At 30.8% G+C, this 13,599-nt stretch overlaps 1 protein-coding gene across 1 annotated transcript; it reads left to right on the plus strand.

The window, feature by feature from the left end:
- The first annotated feature begins 1,741 nt into the window (after positions 1-1,741).
- On the plus strand, positions 1,742-5,747 carry LOC131656377 (uncharacterized). The gene is made up of 7 exons (XM_058926110.1): positions 1,742-1,840; positions 2,037-2,138; positions 3,079-3,174; positions 4,637-4,732; positions 4,925-5,020; positions 5,229-5,324; positions 5,478-5,747. Exons 1-7 carry the CDS (start codon positions 1,759-1,761, stop codon positions 5,495-5,497), a joined length of 588 nt encoding a protein of 195 aa, XP_058782093.1. The 5' UTR covers positions 1,742-1,758; the 3' UTR covers positions 5,498-5,747.
- The last annotated feature ends 7,852 nt before the right edge of the window (positions 5,748-13,599 follow it).

Here is a 13,599-nt window from a genome sequence, read left to right on the forward strand (position 1 = left end):
ACTCTTAATACCTTCTCTTTTTTAGTAGAAATGATAGTATGTTTGAGTTAAATTTAAATCCTGCAACCAGTGAAATTGAAGCAAGAAGGATTTAAATTCTACTACAATACCACTACAAGATAGACTCATTCTCCAGTGAAATTGAGTCATTTGATGTTATTATAAGTGATATGGAGATTGGTGACGAGCACTAGCAGAGATTGATGAAAGTGCACTTGGATGATACAGACGATGATTGAAATTGAAATGGAAATTTTCAGTTTAAAATGAGAACTGAACAGTGTAAAATAAGAGGAAAGAGAAGATCACACACTACCCAGATTTTTAAATTGGACACCGCGCCACGTCATTCGCTAATGTTTCACGAATTTTTCCTCGTGATGTTAAGCATTTCCCTTTTGAAAAATATTATCTCTGATCTTATTTATTAAAAAAAATTTATTATTAAGATTCATTGAATGATTAATATATTTAGTCTACTATTATATAAATTAAATATATTAGTTATTCAATAAACCTAACAAATAGACCAAAAATAAAATGGAAAAATAAATATATATTTTTGAAATACTAAGAATGTTATAACTTGTTTTAAAATAATTTTTTAGAAGAATGTGAAAAAATATCTCATCTAATAAATGTTGTAACTTAATAGCTAAAGAAAACAATTCACTTTAAAGATAAAAATTTTCTTTTTACAAATGGTAAGTTGACGATTCTACATTCATAGTATTTAAACTTAAAATAAAGCTCAGTCTTCAATAATTTGAATATTTTTAAAGAGTTTTAATATTTTTTAAATTCAAAGTATTTTTGAAATTATAAATAATATTTAATGCAATAAATAAAAAATAATTAAATATATAACATTTAATGATAATTTTCAAATTTAGTCAAAATAATAATATATTTTAAGAGTGTAAAAAGATGATAAAATTTCTTTTTCAAAGAAAGGTTGGAACTAGACATGGCAATAAAACCCAGACCCACGGGTATCCATCCGAGCGCGCCCCGAAGTTGACGGGGAAAACCCGCTTTGACTGGGTTTGGGTTCGGGTTTGGGTTTTCCCCGATTAAAAAACATGGGGTGGGTCGGGTAATGGGGACACTAGTACCCACCCCGAACCCGCCCCGTTTATTTCAATATGTACATTATTATTTATATTTCATAATTTATATTATTAAATATGTGGCTAATGTTTTAATAATTTGTTTTAATAATTTGATTTGTATTTATTATTTTAAATATATGTATGAAATTTTTTGAGATTGCTTTATTTTATTATTTATAATGTAATTTGATTTTTGAAAAAGTAAATATTTTTATTAAAAAATTAATTTTACGAAATACATGGTGGCGGAGCGGGGATACCCGAACCCAACCCGAACCCGTTAAAGACGGGTTTGGGTTTTAATTCCCCATCCCCGTTTGGGTTTGGAGCGGGTAACGGGGATTGATTGGGGATTCGGGTTTGGGTTTGGGGGAGGTAAAAACCGTCCCCGCCTCGCCCCGTTGCCATGCCTAGTTGAAACTTAGAACATATCAAATTTAAATTTATGTTTAATATTAAAATAAAATTCAAAAGAGCAATTTATTTTATATATATATATATATATATATATATATATATATATATATATATATATATATATATATATATATATATATATATATATATATATATATATATATATATATATATATATATATATAAGAATAAGAAGTTAACATAAGAAATAATCGTTTTATACAAAGACATGATTTTCATGATTAGACTAAGCTTGCTAGGCCTTTTACTCGTCTATGGAGCTCAGTGCTATGCTAGGAACATGCCCAAAGGTAATTTTACTAAATTTTTGAGAAATCACATAGCCACTACCCATTTGATTCTTTAACCACCCCACTCTAAAAATGGTCTTGTAACCCTATATGAAACTTAAGAATCATATACTATCCTTTAGTCCACGTTAATATTATATCTTACCTTACTTTATTCTATTGTATGTAATTTCTTAATGGTGGTATTGATTTTAAGCTGAGATCCGAAGTACTCATCTTGAACTAGACGATTACGGTAGAACGGGGCCTAATCCCAGACATGATCCACACCATCCTTCTCCTTCTCGTCCACCTCACGGTAATTTACTAATGGTAAATTTGAATAAATTGTATGATTGTACAATGTAATCTTACTTACGATTACAATATAGTTTCAATAAAATTAAAATCTATTCTGGATCACATACATTTATCTAAAACCATGTCCAATTATGTTTTATGTACTTCAAAACACAACTTCAAGTATTTTTGTTTGTGTTGAGTCAAAGATAAAAAGATTAAAAAAATTATCAAATAGTTGTATTCATTTTTAAAGTAGAGAACCAAAAAAACTCTGTTTGAATAGACGATCTGGGAATCCAAAGCTTAGTCTCATACATGATTCCAACAACCTTTTATCTCCTTAATTTCCAAGTGATATACTATATCATATATGTCAATATATAGTTTCATAATTCTTCTATGTGATTTCAAGTCAATCATTATTGAATTGCATTTTGTCCAACTTTATTTTTTATTGATACCTGTCACAATACTATTTGAAGTTGCTTTAGAATATCTGATATTGCATGCATATAATAGTAAAATCCAATTTAACTTGATTGATTTTTTTCATGATATTGCATATAATAATATTTGAGTTTTGGTTGAGTATTTGTCCAAAGACAACATCTATAAAATTTCTTAGTTATTCTAACATCCTCAATTCTAAACTAGATGCAAACCTTCAAAAATGCTGCAATTTTTTTGAGAAATCATATAGCCACTACTCATGATTATTTGATCATCCATTCAAAATGTGACTCAATATCCCTCTTTTAATAAACTCAAAGTTCTAGTGTATCCTTCAGCTCACATTATCATTACATATTGTCTTACTGTATTTTATTGTATGTTCTCCAAAATATAGTTCCATATATTTTGATTGCAAATAATGGAGTAGACACATAAATTTATATTGATTTTAAGCAGAAATTCAAAATATTATAAATTTTAAAGTTGGTATTGATTTTAAGCAGATATCCAAAATATTCAGTTCGAAATAGACGATTATGGAAAACCAGGGTCAAATCCCAAACATGATCCACACCATCCTCCTTCTCATCCACCTCTCGGTAAGTCACTATATAATATAAATCAATATTTTGTTCAATAACTTACTTATGTATCTGAATTCGAATAAAGCCTATGGGTAACACACATTTATTTAATACCATGTTCAATTATCTTATCTCTGGATATACAACTTCAAATATTTTATTTAATGTTAGATAAAATATAAAAAGATAACAAAATTATTAACTAGTTAAATATATTAATTTAAAAATCACAGAATCAAAATAGCTCTTGCAAAATAGACAATTATATAAATTCACTTGAATATTATTTCTATTTTACTTTATTTTACTATACGTCATTCAAATTTTCATTTATGGATAATGGATTAAACACAAATATAAAATAAATTATATAATTTTTGTTGTTGATATTGATTTTAAGCATATATATCCAAAATGCCCAGCTTAAAATAGATGATTACAATAGACCGGAGCCGAATCTCAAACATGATCCACATCATCTTTCTCCTTCTCATCCACCACATTTAATTTATAATATATATCAATATTTTATTTTATTATTCTTATATTTGAATTGGAATAAATTTTATAATTGTATAATGCAGTCTTATTTGCGATTGCAAAGGAGTTTTAATAATATAAAAACTATTGTGGATCATACATATTTATCTAAAATCATGTTCAATTATGTTGTATGTACTTCAAAATACAACTTCAAGTATTTTATTTAGTGTCGAGTCAAATACAAAAAGATAAAATAACTATCAAATAGTTAAATGTATTCATTTTTAAAACAAAGAATCAAAATAACTCTGATTGAATAAAAGCTTATGGAAATCCAAAATCTAAACTCATACATGATCCCAACAATATTTTATCTCCTCTATTTCTATTTGAAAGACTATATTATATATGTCAATATTTAGTTTCATAATTCTTCTATGTGTTTTCAAGTCAATTAATCTTGAATTAACATTTTGTCTAGTTTTATTTTATTTATTTATATTTGTTACAATATTGTTTGCAGCTGCATTAGAATCTCTGATATTGCATATTATAGTAAAATCCAATTTGATTTGGTTGATTTTTTCTATGATATTGTATATAATAATAATTGAGTTTTTATTCAATATTTATTCAAAGACAACGTCCATTAAATTTATTAGTTAGTCCAACATCCTCAATTCTAAGTTAGATGCAAATCTTAAATTTTTTTAATAGTTTGAAAGATCACGTAGCCACTACTCATATGATTATTGACCATGCCATATAAAATATGACTTTGTATCCCTCTAAAATAAACTCAGAAATCTAGAGTATGCTACACCTCACATTATCATTACATTTTGTCTTTTATTGTATTCTATTGTATGTTCTTCATAATATAGTTTCAATTATTTTGATTACGGATAGTGGAGTAAACACAAAAATATAGTATTGATTTATAGCAGTAATTCATAATATTGTAATATTTAAAGTTGATATTAATTTTAAGCAGATATCCAAAATATTCAGCTCGAAATAGACGATTATGGTAAACCAGGGTCAAATCCCAAACATGATCCACACCATCCTCCTTCTCGCCCACCTCTAGGTAAGTGTGTGTATAAATATATATATATATATATATATATATATATATATATATATATATATATATATATATATATATATATATATATATATATATATATATATATATATATATATATATATATATATATATTGATTTATAGCAGTAATTCATAATCTTGTAATATTTAAAGTTGGTATTAATTTTAAGCAGATATCCAAAATATTCAACTTGAAATAGACGATTATGGTAAACCAGGGTCAAATCCCAAACATGATCCACACCATCCTCCTTCTCGTCCACCTCTAGGTAAGTGTGTGTGTGTGTGTGTATATATATATATATATATATATATATATATATATATATATATATATATATATATATATATATATATATATATATATATATATATATATATATATATATATATATATATATATATATATATATATATTGATTTATAGCAGTAATTCATAATATTGTAATATTTAAAGTTAGTATTAATTTTAAGCAGATATCCAAAATATTCAGCTTGAAATAGACGATTATGGTAAACCAGGGTCAAATCCCAAACATGATCCACACCATCCTCCTTCTCGCCCACCTCTCGGTAAGTGTGTGTCTATATATATAATAATTAAAAAAAGTTTCATTGAGTGGATTTTAGGAATTAAATTTATAAAAATAATAATTAAATTTTTACACACATGTCAACCAACTTTGAATGTTTTTCTAATATGTATATTTTATTCCCTTTTTTCAGTGAAATCGAAGATAAAATGAAGGTGCTGCCTCAGAATCTTCAAATGTTCCTTGAGTTCAATAGTTTTTTTTTTATGAATAAATCACATGATTTTCAATGTATTTTATGGACATGGCTCAAGTCAACATTAAAAATATTATTATGTGAAAAAATTAGCCATGTACTTATATGAAACTTTTAATAAATGGAAAATTCAGAGTGTAAGTTGTACTAAGAATAAAAAAAATTTAAAAAAATCCTCAATACAATTTCCCTTCGAATTTTAATAAAGCTCATAAAGAGTTTAGCACCTTGGGGCTTTTAGATGTTTGATTGGTATGCGTGTGAGGTCATATGGATGATCTGAATACCCCCAAATTATACGTATAGAATAATAATAAGTGGTATTGATAATTGGTATTGGGTACATCAATGAATTTTTTTTAAAGTGGACCAGATTAAAATTTTACAACAATACAATCACAATAATTAATACACCAGCGATCAGACGAAATCTTCAACATATCGGAATATGCTCATCAAGTCCTCAATTCCATTCCAAGTTTATAGTTGTGAGTCCAATCCAAATACTTGTTAACTTGAAAAATAATGTAATAATGTGGGATGGGATACTAATATCAATGGATTTCCAATCTAAACCACTGATTCTCTCACTACCCTTATACTCGGTTAAGGTCTACTTGAAAGGTCCATAAGGATATCTCACAGCCATTCCACACGAGTCAATACTGACTAAATACCTCAAAATCATCTCACTGAGGCCTTCTATTTGTTGAGAATCAAGTGTGAGTGTGGATAATAGTCCCACATTGGAAATGTGTGTGGTGACTTGAGCATATATAAGTGGGAGAACCCACTCACCTATCACCTTAAGGTTTTAGGTGGAGAAGTGGTGTCTCTCCCACAAAGGTGTGTTGCTCAAAGGAATGTCCCGAAAATTAACAATGCTCCCGAACTCGACCCTCCCCCCGATGTTGCGCTAACAATGGTATCATGAGCCTTTGGTTCAAGAAAAAAGGGACCGGCTAAAACTTGTAGTTGAAAGTCAACGGATACATGTAGTTGAAGAGAATCAACGGATACATGTAGTTGAAGTCAATAGGGATGTCAATGGGGCGGGGCGGGGACGGGGGATACATTTCCATCACAATCCCCGCCCTCGAATTTATTCCCCATCCCCGCTTCGGGTCCCCGCTACGGGGGAATTTTCTCCCCCATCCCCGTCCCCGTGGATCCCCGCGGGTCCCCACGGATCCCCAAGGTTCATGGGGAGATCCATAAACATGATTTTTTATTTATTATTTTAAATCAAATTAATAGTAAAAGCTTTAAAAACTAACCACAAAAAATTTAAAAATTATTCCGTTATGATAAATATATTGCTTTAACAATATTTAATCTATAATATTGAGTGTCATGACCACAAAAGTTTCAAACTAAAAAAATATTGAAATAATAATTTAGATCCCACTCTTTTACTAACAATACATATATATTTTAAATTTGTGTATAAGATTAATTATATGAAATGAAAAATAAACTTACATAATAATTTAAAATTATACATAAATTAAGGACATTATGCTATTTTAGGCGGGGCGGGGACTCCACGGGGCGGGGGATATTTACGCCACCCCCGTCCCCGAAGTGCCTTCGGGGAGACTTTGTTCCCCATCCTCGTCCCCGTGGGGAGAAACTTCCCCGTCTTTGGGACCCCAAACGGGGAATCCCCATAGGGATCCCCACTAATGGAGGCAAGTTGACATCCCTAGAAGTCAACAGATACAAGTGTATGTGGAAGAGAGAGCTTCCACATGAGGGGGAGCATTGTGTAAGACTCACACTTGAGGGGGAGTGTTGAGAATCAAGTGTGAGTGTGGATAATAGTCCCACATTGGAAATGTGTGTGGTGACTTGAGCATATATAAGTGGGAGAACCCACTCACCTATCACCTTAAGGTTTTAGGTGGAGAAGTGGTGTCTCTCCCACAAAGGTGTGTTGCTCAAATGAATGTCCCAGAAATTAACAATGCTCCCGAACTCGACCCTCCCCCGATGTTGCGCTAACACTATTTAGTCTCACGTGTTTGATTCGCATACTAAAATAATTTACTTATTATAGTTCACTAACTGATGAAGGACAATGAAATACCAAGCCGGTAGAGATTTAGTGATTTTACTTAAATCCCGAATCGGTGTTTAAGTATTGTGACTCACTAGGACTCTAGCAAATCAAACGAATTATCTTTAACAGTATAACTCCTATATAACTCACACAATCATAACCACTCAGGGCCTTCTCAAAAGCATATCATATGGATTCGGTCTATCCTATTGCCATCCACAGGAGCTATGCCATGCATGGTCCCTTACATCTGAAAATGAGTCAAAAGTGTAATGATCCCATGTAGCTCACAGTTCTGGGACTGAATAGGTAGTACTTAGCTCTTAAGCATGACGTACAGATCATTGACTTTCTTATTCTATCTTATGAGAACTAAAATTTCGTTCCTTAGGAGACGAATGTTGGACCAGATGTCTGATATCTTGTCCAACTTGTTAAACCAGATTTAACACAATATGACATCTATAATTATTAAAAGTAAAACAAAGAACACTAGAAAATAGGTAACCCAATTCAGTGCAAACCACATTTACATCTGGTGGCATCCAACCTGAGAAAGGTAATCCACTATTCATATAATTAGTAAAAGTGCCTTAGATGAACAAGTCCCTTGTTCAATGACTCTCTTCTTAATTCTACCTGTTATACACCAAAATTTGCCCGCATCTTTTTCAAAAAGAAGGCAACAGACTTCTGTCTAAAAATTGGGAGTTTCATATAAATCTTAGATTTTATTTCATAAATTTCCTGATTTTATGAATACTCGGTTTTTAGAATATTTCTTATACGATATTTTGGTTCGCTGTTGAATTTATTCTTACACAAACGCCAAGTACTGTTTATCACTTCACACACGCTGTTTATTTGAGATTTATTTGCAGATAAATAGTACTGACGCAATTGGTACATAATTAAATTTTTGCAGGCGCAAAGTCCGGGGATTCAGACTGTACTGGTAATAATTAAATTATTATTAGTTTTTTGTTTCCCATTAATTTTTGTACTATACTATTGTTTTCAAATCTTTTCCTTTCTTTTCAAATCTCTTTCTTTCAAACCAAATCCTAACTTTATTCCATACATCTTTCTTTTCAAACCCTACCATACACTTTCTTTCAAATCCTACTACCACTCAAATTTTCCTTTTTTGTACGATATCACTTCATTCCCCAACGTCTCTATCCTTCTTTTCACTCTATAAATACCTCTCATTTTTTCCATAAATTCTCACAGCAAATTTCACTCTTTTTTCAAACTTCTACCTCATAATTATTTTCTCTTCTTCCCCGGCAAAAATGGCAAAGTGGATGGATACGTTTTTTCTTATGGTCATCACTGTTTTGGTGGTGATCATGTCCTTTTTCTGTCTACATAGTCCTGAAAAATGCGGACCTGGGTTGCTTACACTCCCATTCATCTATATGTTGTTATTTATAGCATGGGTTTTTAATCGTCATTTTTAAAGTTTGTCGTATCTTTCGCTTTCAAATAAAGTACCATTTATTTTATTTGTCGTACTGTTCATTATATTATGTAATATTTGTACTGTCAGTATTAAATGTCGTACTGTCGTTTAATTATTAAGATAATATTATGTGTGTTTTCTGCTAGTTAAATATTTATTTCTCTGTGCATTAAATATTTTTCAAGGTTATTATCGGTAATTTCGTTCGCGTACATTATATTCTATTTATTTATTATGTTTGTGTTTTTCTTACAGCTCAGGTAAATAAATTTTCACCATTAACACAACAAAAAACAAAAAGAAAAAAATTAACTTTAACTGTTGAATTTTCACTTTAACTGTAACGTTAATGCCCGGACAACCAGTTAACAGTCAAACCCGCTGACAGCACGATTCTGCGTGTTTTGTATCACCATTCAAATCAATCTTTTGCATTTCAAAAATTCCAAGATTTTTGTTCTAGAAGTCTTCTGATAATCACATGATCAGCAGAGACTCAACACTGCACAAAAATCAGGTACGCTTAACTGTCTCCTACACAAACAGTCCCTAACTAGGGTTTTTGTTTTTTTCAGGAGCACAAGTTTTTTTGAGACCTCAAATTGATTTCATGGACCTTCAATTCGCTCAGACGCACAGTCAGCAGCTCAAACAGTCAACAGACGACCAGCTTGACCGAAAAGTCAACAGACAGTAAAAAATGAAACTTTTTGTCAACATCCATATTTTGTCAAAAGATTCATCATTTGATCAGTGGTTGATCATAATTCATCAAGAAAAGATCAGAAATCAACAAAACCCTAAGTTTCAAAATTAGGGTTTTCTCCTAAAAAGTCAACTGAACTTTGACTGGCCATAACTCTCTCCTTGTTCATCCAAAAAATTCCAACCAAAGCTTGTTTTGAAGGAAATTCAATTATCTTTCAAATGCAATTGATCCCATGGTCATTGGATTCACCATTTGAAAAATATGAGCCAGGACATTACAGGTCATTTTCAAAGTCAACAAAAAGTGGTTTTTTGTCAAAGGCCATAACATCAAGATAACTTCTCCAAATGCAAAAAAGTTTCCAAAGTAGCTTGTAGAGGACATCTTGAGGTTTCTAAAAAGTACAAGAACTCCTTCATATGATCAAAATTGAGGGAGATATGCCTTGTTGAAGTTAGCTATTTTTTGGGAAAATGCATGAAACTAGCATTGATCAAAATGATTTTTTTTCCAAAAGAGGCCAAGTTTTCATGATCCAAACATGTTCCCAATAATGTTAAAGGGCTTCCACGACCAAAATTGGGCCCATAACATTTTTATTTCTTTTTTAATTTAATTTTATTACCTTTAAAATTAAATTAAAAAGAAATGGTGCAAGATCATTATCCAAAGCTTTTGTCTCTTGCTTGAGCCACCAAGGTAGCTTAACTTCTGCAACATAGAGATGGTACAGCAGGCCTAGAGCAAGAGGGTGAAGAAAATTCAAAGCCATGGCCAAAGAATTCAAAGATTTTTATATTAAAAAATTTAAAGGTTGAAAGATCATCAATGCAAGATAGCTTAGCTTTGCAGCACATTCATTGCTTATAAATGAAGTAGAACACTTCAGTAAGACACACACGAATTCAGAATCAAATCCATGCTTGTAACACACTTATATCATACTTGAAATTTTGCAAGAAATTTGAAATTCGAATTTTAAGTTTCAGCTCAATTCAATCCAAATTAAATACTTAAACACGATCCCTGAACATCATTGAACCTTTCCAAATCAATTTCAAGCCTTGAAGCTCACTGAATCGAGCTCAAAAGCTCACATTTGTCCAAACTGAAATTTACAAAAATACTATTATTCATGCATATTCAATAAGATGTAATCCCATATTTGTGTTTAGTTTTGTGCCCTGATCATTTCGGGAGCTTTAATTTAATTTTTATGAAGGTTTGAAGCATATACCATTTTAGGGTTCTTGGAGCTCGAAATAGGATCCTTCGATTTAGGCAAAATTAGAATAAACTAGAGGCATATTCAAGTTCAGTGGATCTGGACGAGTCAAATGGACATGTCGCGAAATATTTTTGTATAGGTTTGCCCCTATTCGTTATTTTGCAGGGATGAAGGAGGTGTATTACAGCGCTTTTGGTAAAAAACGCTGTTAAAAGTAGAGGTGAGAGGAAGAAGACGACGAGGTGTCATCTCCTGATTGGCTTATTCAAATTGGTTCGCGCGCGTTTTGATTTTCGTTTGCAGATGGATCACGTGTGACATGAAACACGCGTTAGCATGTACCCTCGCACCATCAGTCCTCAGATCTCATTAAAGTTTCATCCAACGTGCCAGAAGCTACAGCGCACCATGGAATCTCAAAGCTTTGCCACACAGAATCATAATTTAATATATTTTCTATTTTATTTAATTCTCTTTGTGAAATTATTTAAAAATATTTTTAAAAATCAGGAAAATACACAAAAAATATTTTTAGGTTAATAAAATATTGTATTAATTTTTGACACAAAAATATTTTATTTTTCTTAATAATTAATATATTTTGTTTAATTAATCAATATATATTCATATATTTCATTTAAATTATTTCTAACCTATCAAAAAATCAGAAAAAATATTTTATTTTATTAAATTGAGTTTATATATTATAAACTAATTTTGTACATATTTAGAATATTTTTCTCTTTAAGTTTAATTTATGTGTATAATTATCTGTATAATTATATGTTAATTAACTTAATAATTTCAAAAAAACAATTTCAAAAATCCCAAAAAAATTAATTTTATTTTAAAATTAATTAACAAGCAATATGAACATATTTTAGACTTAATTTTTAGGTTTAAATTTTATTTCTACCTTTTTCTCATTTAATTAAATTAATCATGCATTAATTCTAATTAAAATCAATCATCAAAAATCCAAAAACATTTTCCCTTTATCTTATTGCAATTTAAATTCATAGATAAGTGTATAGGTTGTCAAATTCATGTAAATAGCGTAGTTTACATTTCCCGCACAATCGATGTAATAGCCTAGATTTACTTTCTGCATTTTACATTCCCGCACTTTAATTTCTGTACATATAAAACTGCGTGTATGTCAAGAACAAAAACTGAAGCGCTAGATCACTAATCTCAAAGACAAATATATCTGAAACAAAATACAATCACACTTGCACCTCTTAGGGTAATCCCTCTGTTACTCTGTTCAAAATCAATTCTACTGTTTCAAATACAATTCAAATAAATTATTTCTGTATCCAGTCAAAGAAAATTTTCTAAAAGAAAATAGGAAAGGACCTTATGAACTTAGGGTAGATCTCCTAATTGCTTGCTCAAATCAAACAAAACAACAAATGTTTCACATATCACTGTTTTTCAAACAAAACTTTCAAAAAAGACAACATTTTGTATATATCCAAACAAGGATCATTACGAAGTTAAAGATATTTTTTCAAAACATCTTTCGAAAGATAAAACACTTTGTATACATCCGCACAAGGATCATTACAAAGTTAATTTACAAAGGTATTTTAAAACCACATACAAGCATTTCAAAGCAAGACAAATGATTCAAACAAGTGAGCTAAGCAATTAAGAGCCCATGGATAACCATGGATATAAAGGGGTGCTAATACCTTCCCTTTGTATAACCTACCCCCGAACCCAAAATCTCTTAAAGGTCTTTTTCTGTTTCTTTTATAAACCTTTCCTTAATTGGATAAAATAAAAGTCGGTGGCGACTCTCTGATTTTCAAAAAACTCAAAAAATAAAAGAAGAGTTAGTTCGTATCCCACGAAAAAAACCGAGGACGACAGAACTGGCGACTCTGCTAGGGATTTCAAAAAAAAAAAACAAAATGTTTTCAAAAGGGGTTACCTTAGAGTTTAGATCACTTCGATGTTTTCAATTGCTTGTCTTGATTGTTTTATTTTTCAAAAGGTTTGTTTGGGTATTTACTTGTGTGAAAGATTCCAACCCTAATCTCGAGATACCTTAAGTATGTGACAATAGACCAAGGAAACTGTACGGCATGTACCGATATGGTTGATCTGGTAGTCACCGTTAGTGCGACACTTTGGTCTGTACTGATATCCCTTGAAAACGATCAAGGAGTATGTTAGGCTTCCCAAATGTCATTAAACACTAATTTGTCTTAGAACCTTTAGTTGAACTTGACTTGTGGCCTATTAAGTGACTGGCTTTGAAGTTGATCAAAGTTGGTTATCCTCGAGGGATGTTTTGATCGGTCGTTCGAGTGCCGTATTGAGATGTTGTCTCCAAGGATCATAGAACCCGAATACTATTTTAAGACAGGTTTAAACCAACTCAACTTCAGTGGAGAGGGTATCACATATAAACCTCGTGCAAGCCTTTAAACCTAAGGCTATTGTGTGATTTGTTTGTGTGTGCCACATGTTTGACATCATGACATCATAAGCATCATAAACATATCATTTTCTCACTAATCATTTCAAGGATCGAAGAGTTTACTTTTGTTCTGTTGTTGCAGGTAATGGCTCCCGCTACCAGAG

The sequence above is a fragment of the Vicia villosa genome, linkage group LG3 (assembly GCF_029867415.1).
Source record: "Vicia villosa cultivar HV-30 ecotype Madison, WI linkage group LG3, Vvil1.0, whole genome shotgun sequence".
In the NCBI taxonomy this organism is placed as follows: domain Eukaryota; kingdom Viridiplantae; phylum Streptophyta; class Magnoliopsida; order Fabales; family Fabaceae; genus Vicia; species Vicia villosa.

Bases quoted from the DNA above. Each gene is read 5' to 3' on its own strand.
- LOC131656377 (XM_058926110.1), top strand. From the start codon at position 1,759: ATGATTTTCATGATTAGACTAAGCTTGCTAGGCCTTTTACTCGTCTAT. The intron at 5,021-5,228 runs GTAAGTGTGTGT...AATTTTAAGCAG, and splicing joins TCCTTCTCGTCCACCTCTAG to ATATCCAAAATATTCAGCTT. The intron at 5,325-5,477 runs GTAAGTGTGTGT...CCCTTTTTTCAG, and splicing joins TCCTTCTCGCCCACCTCTCG to TGAAATCGAAGATAAAATGA.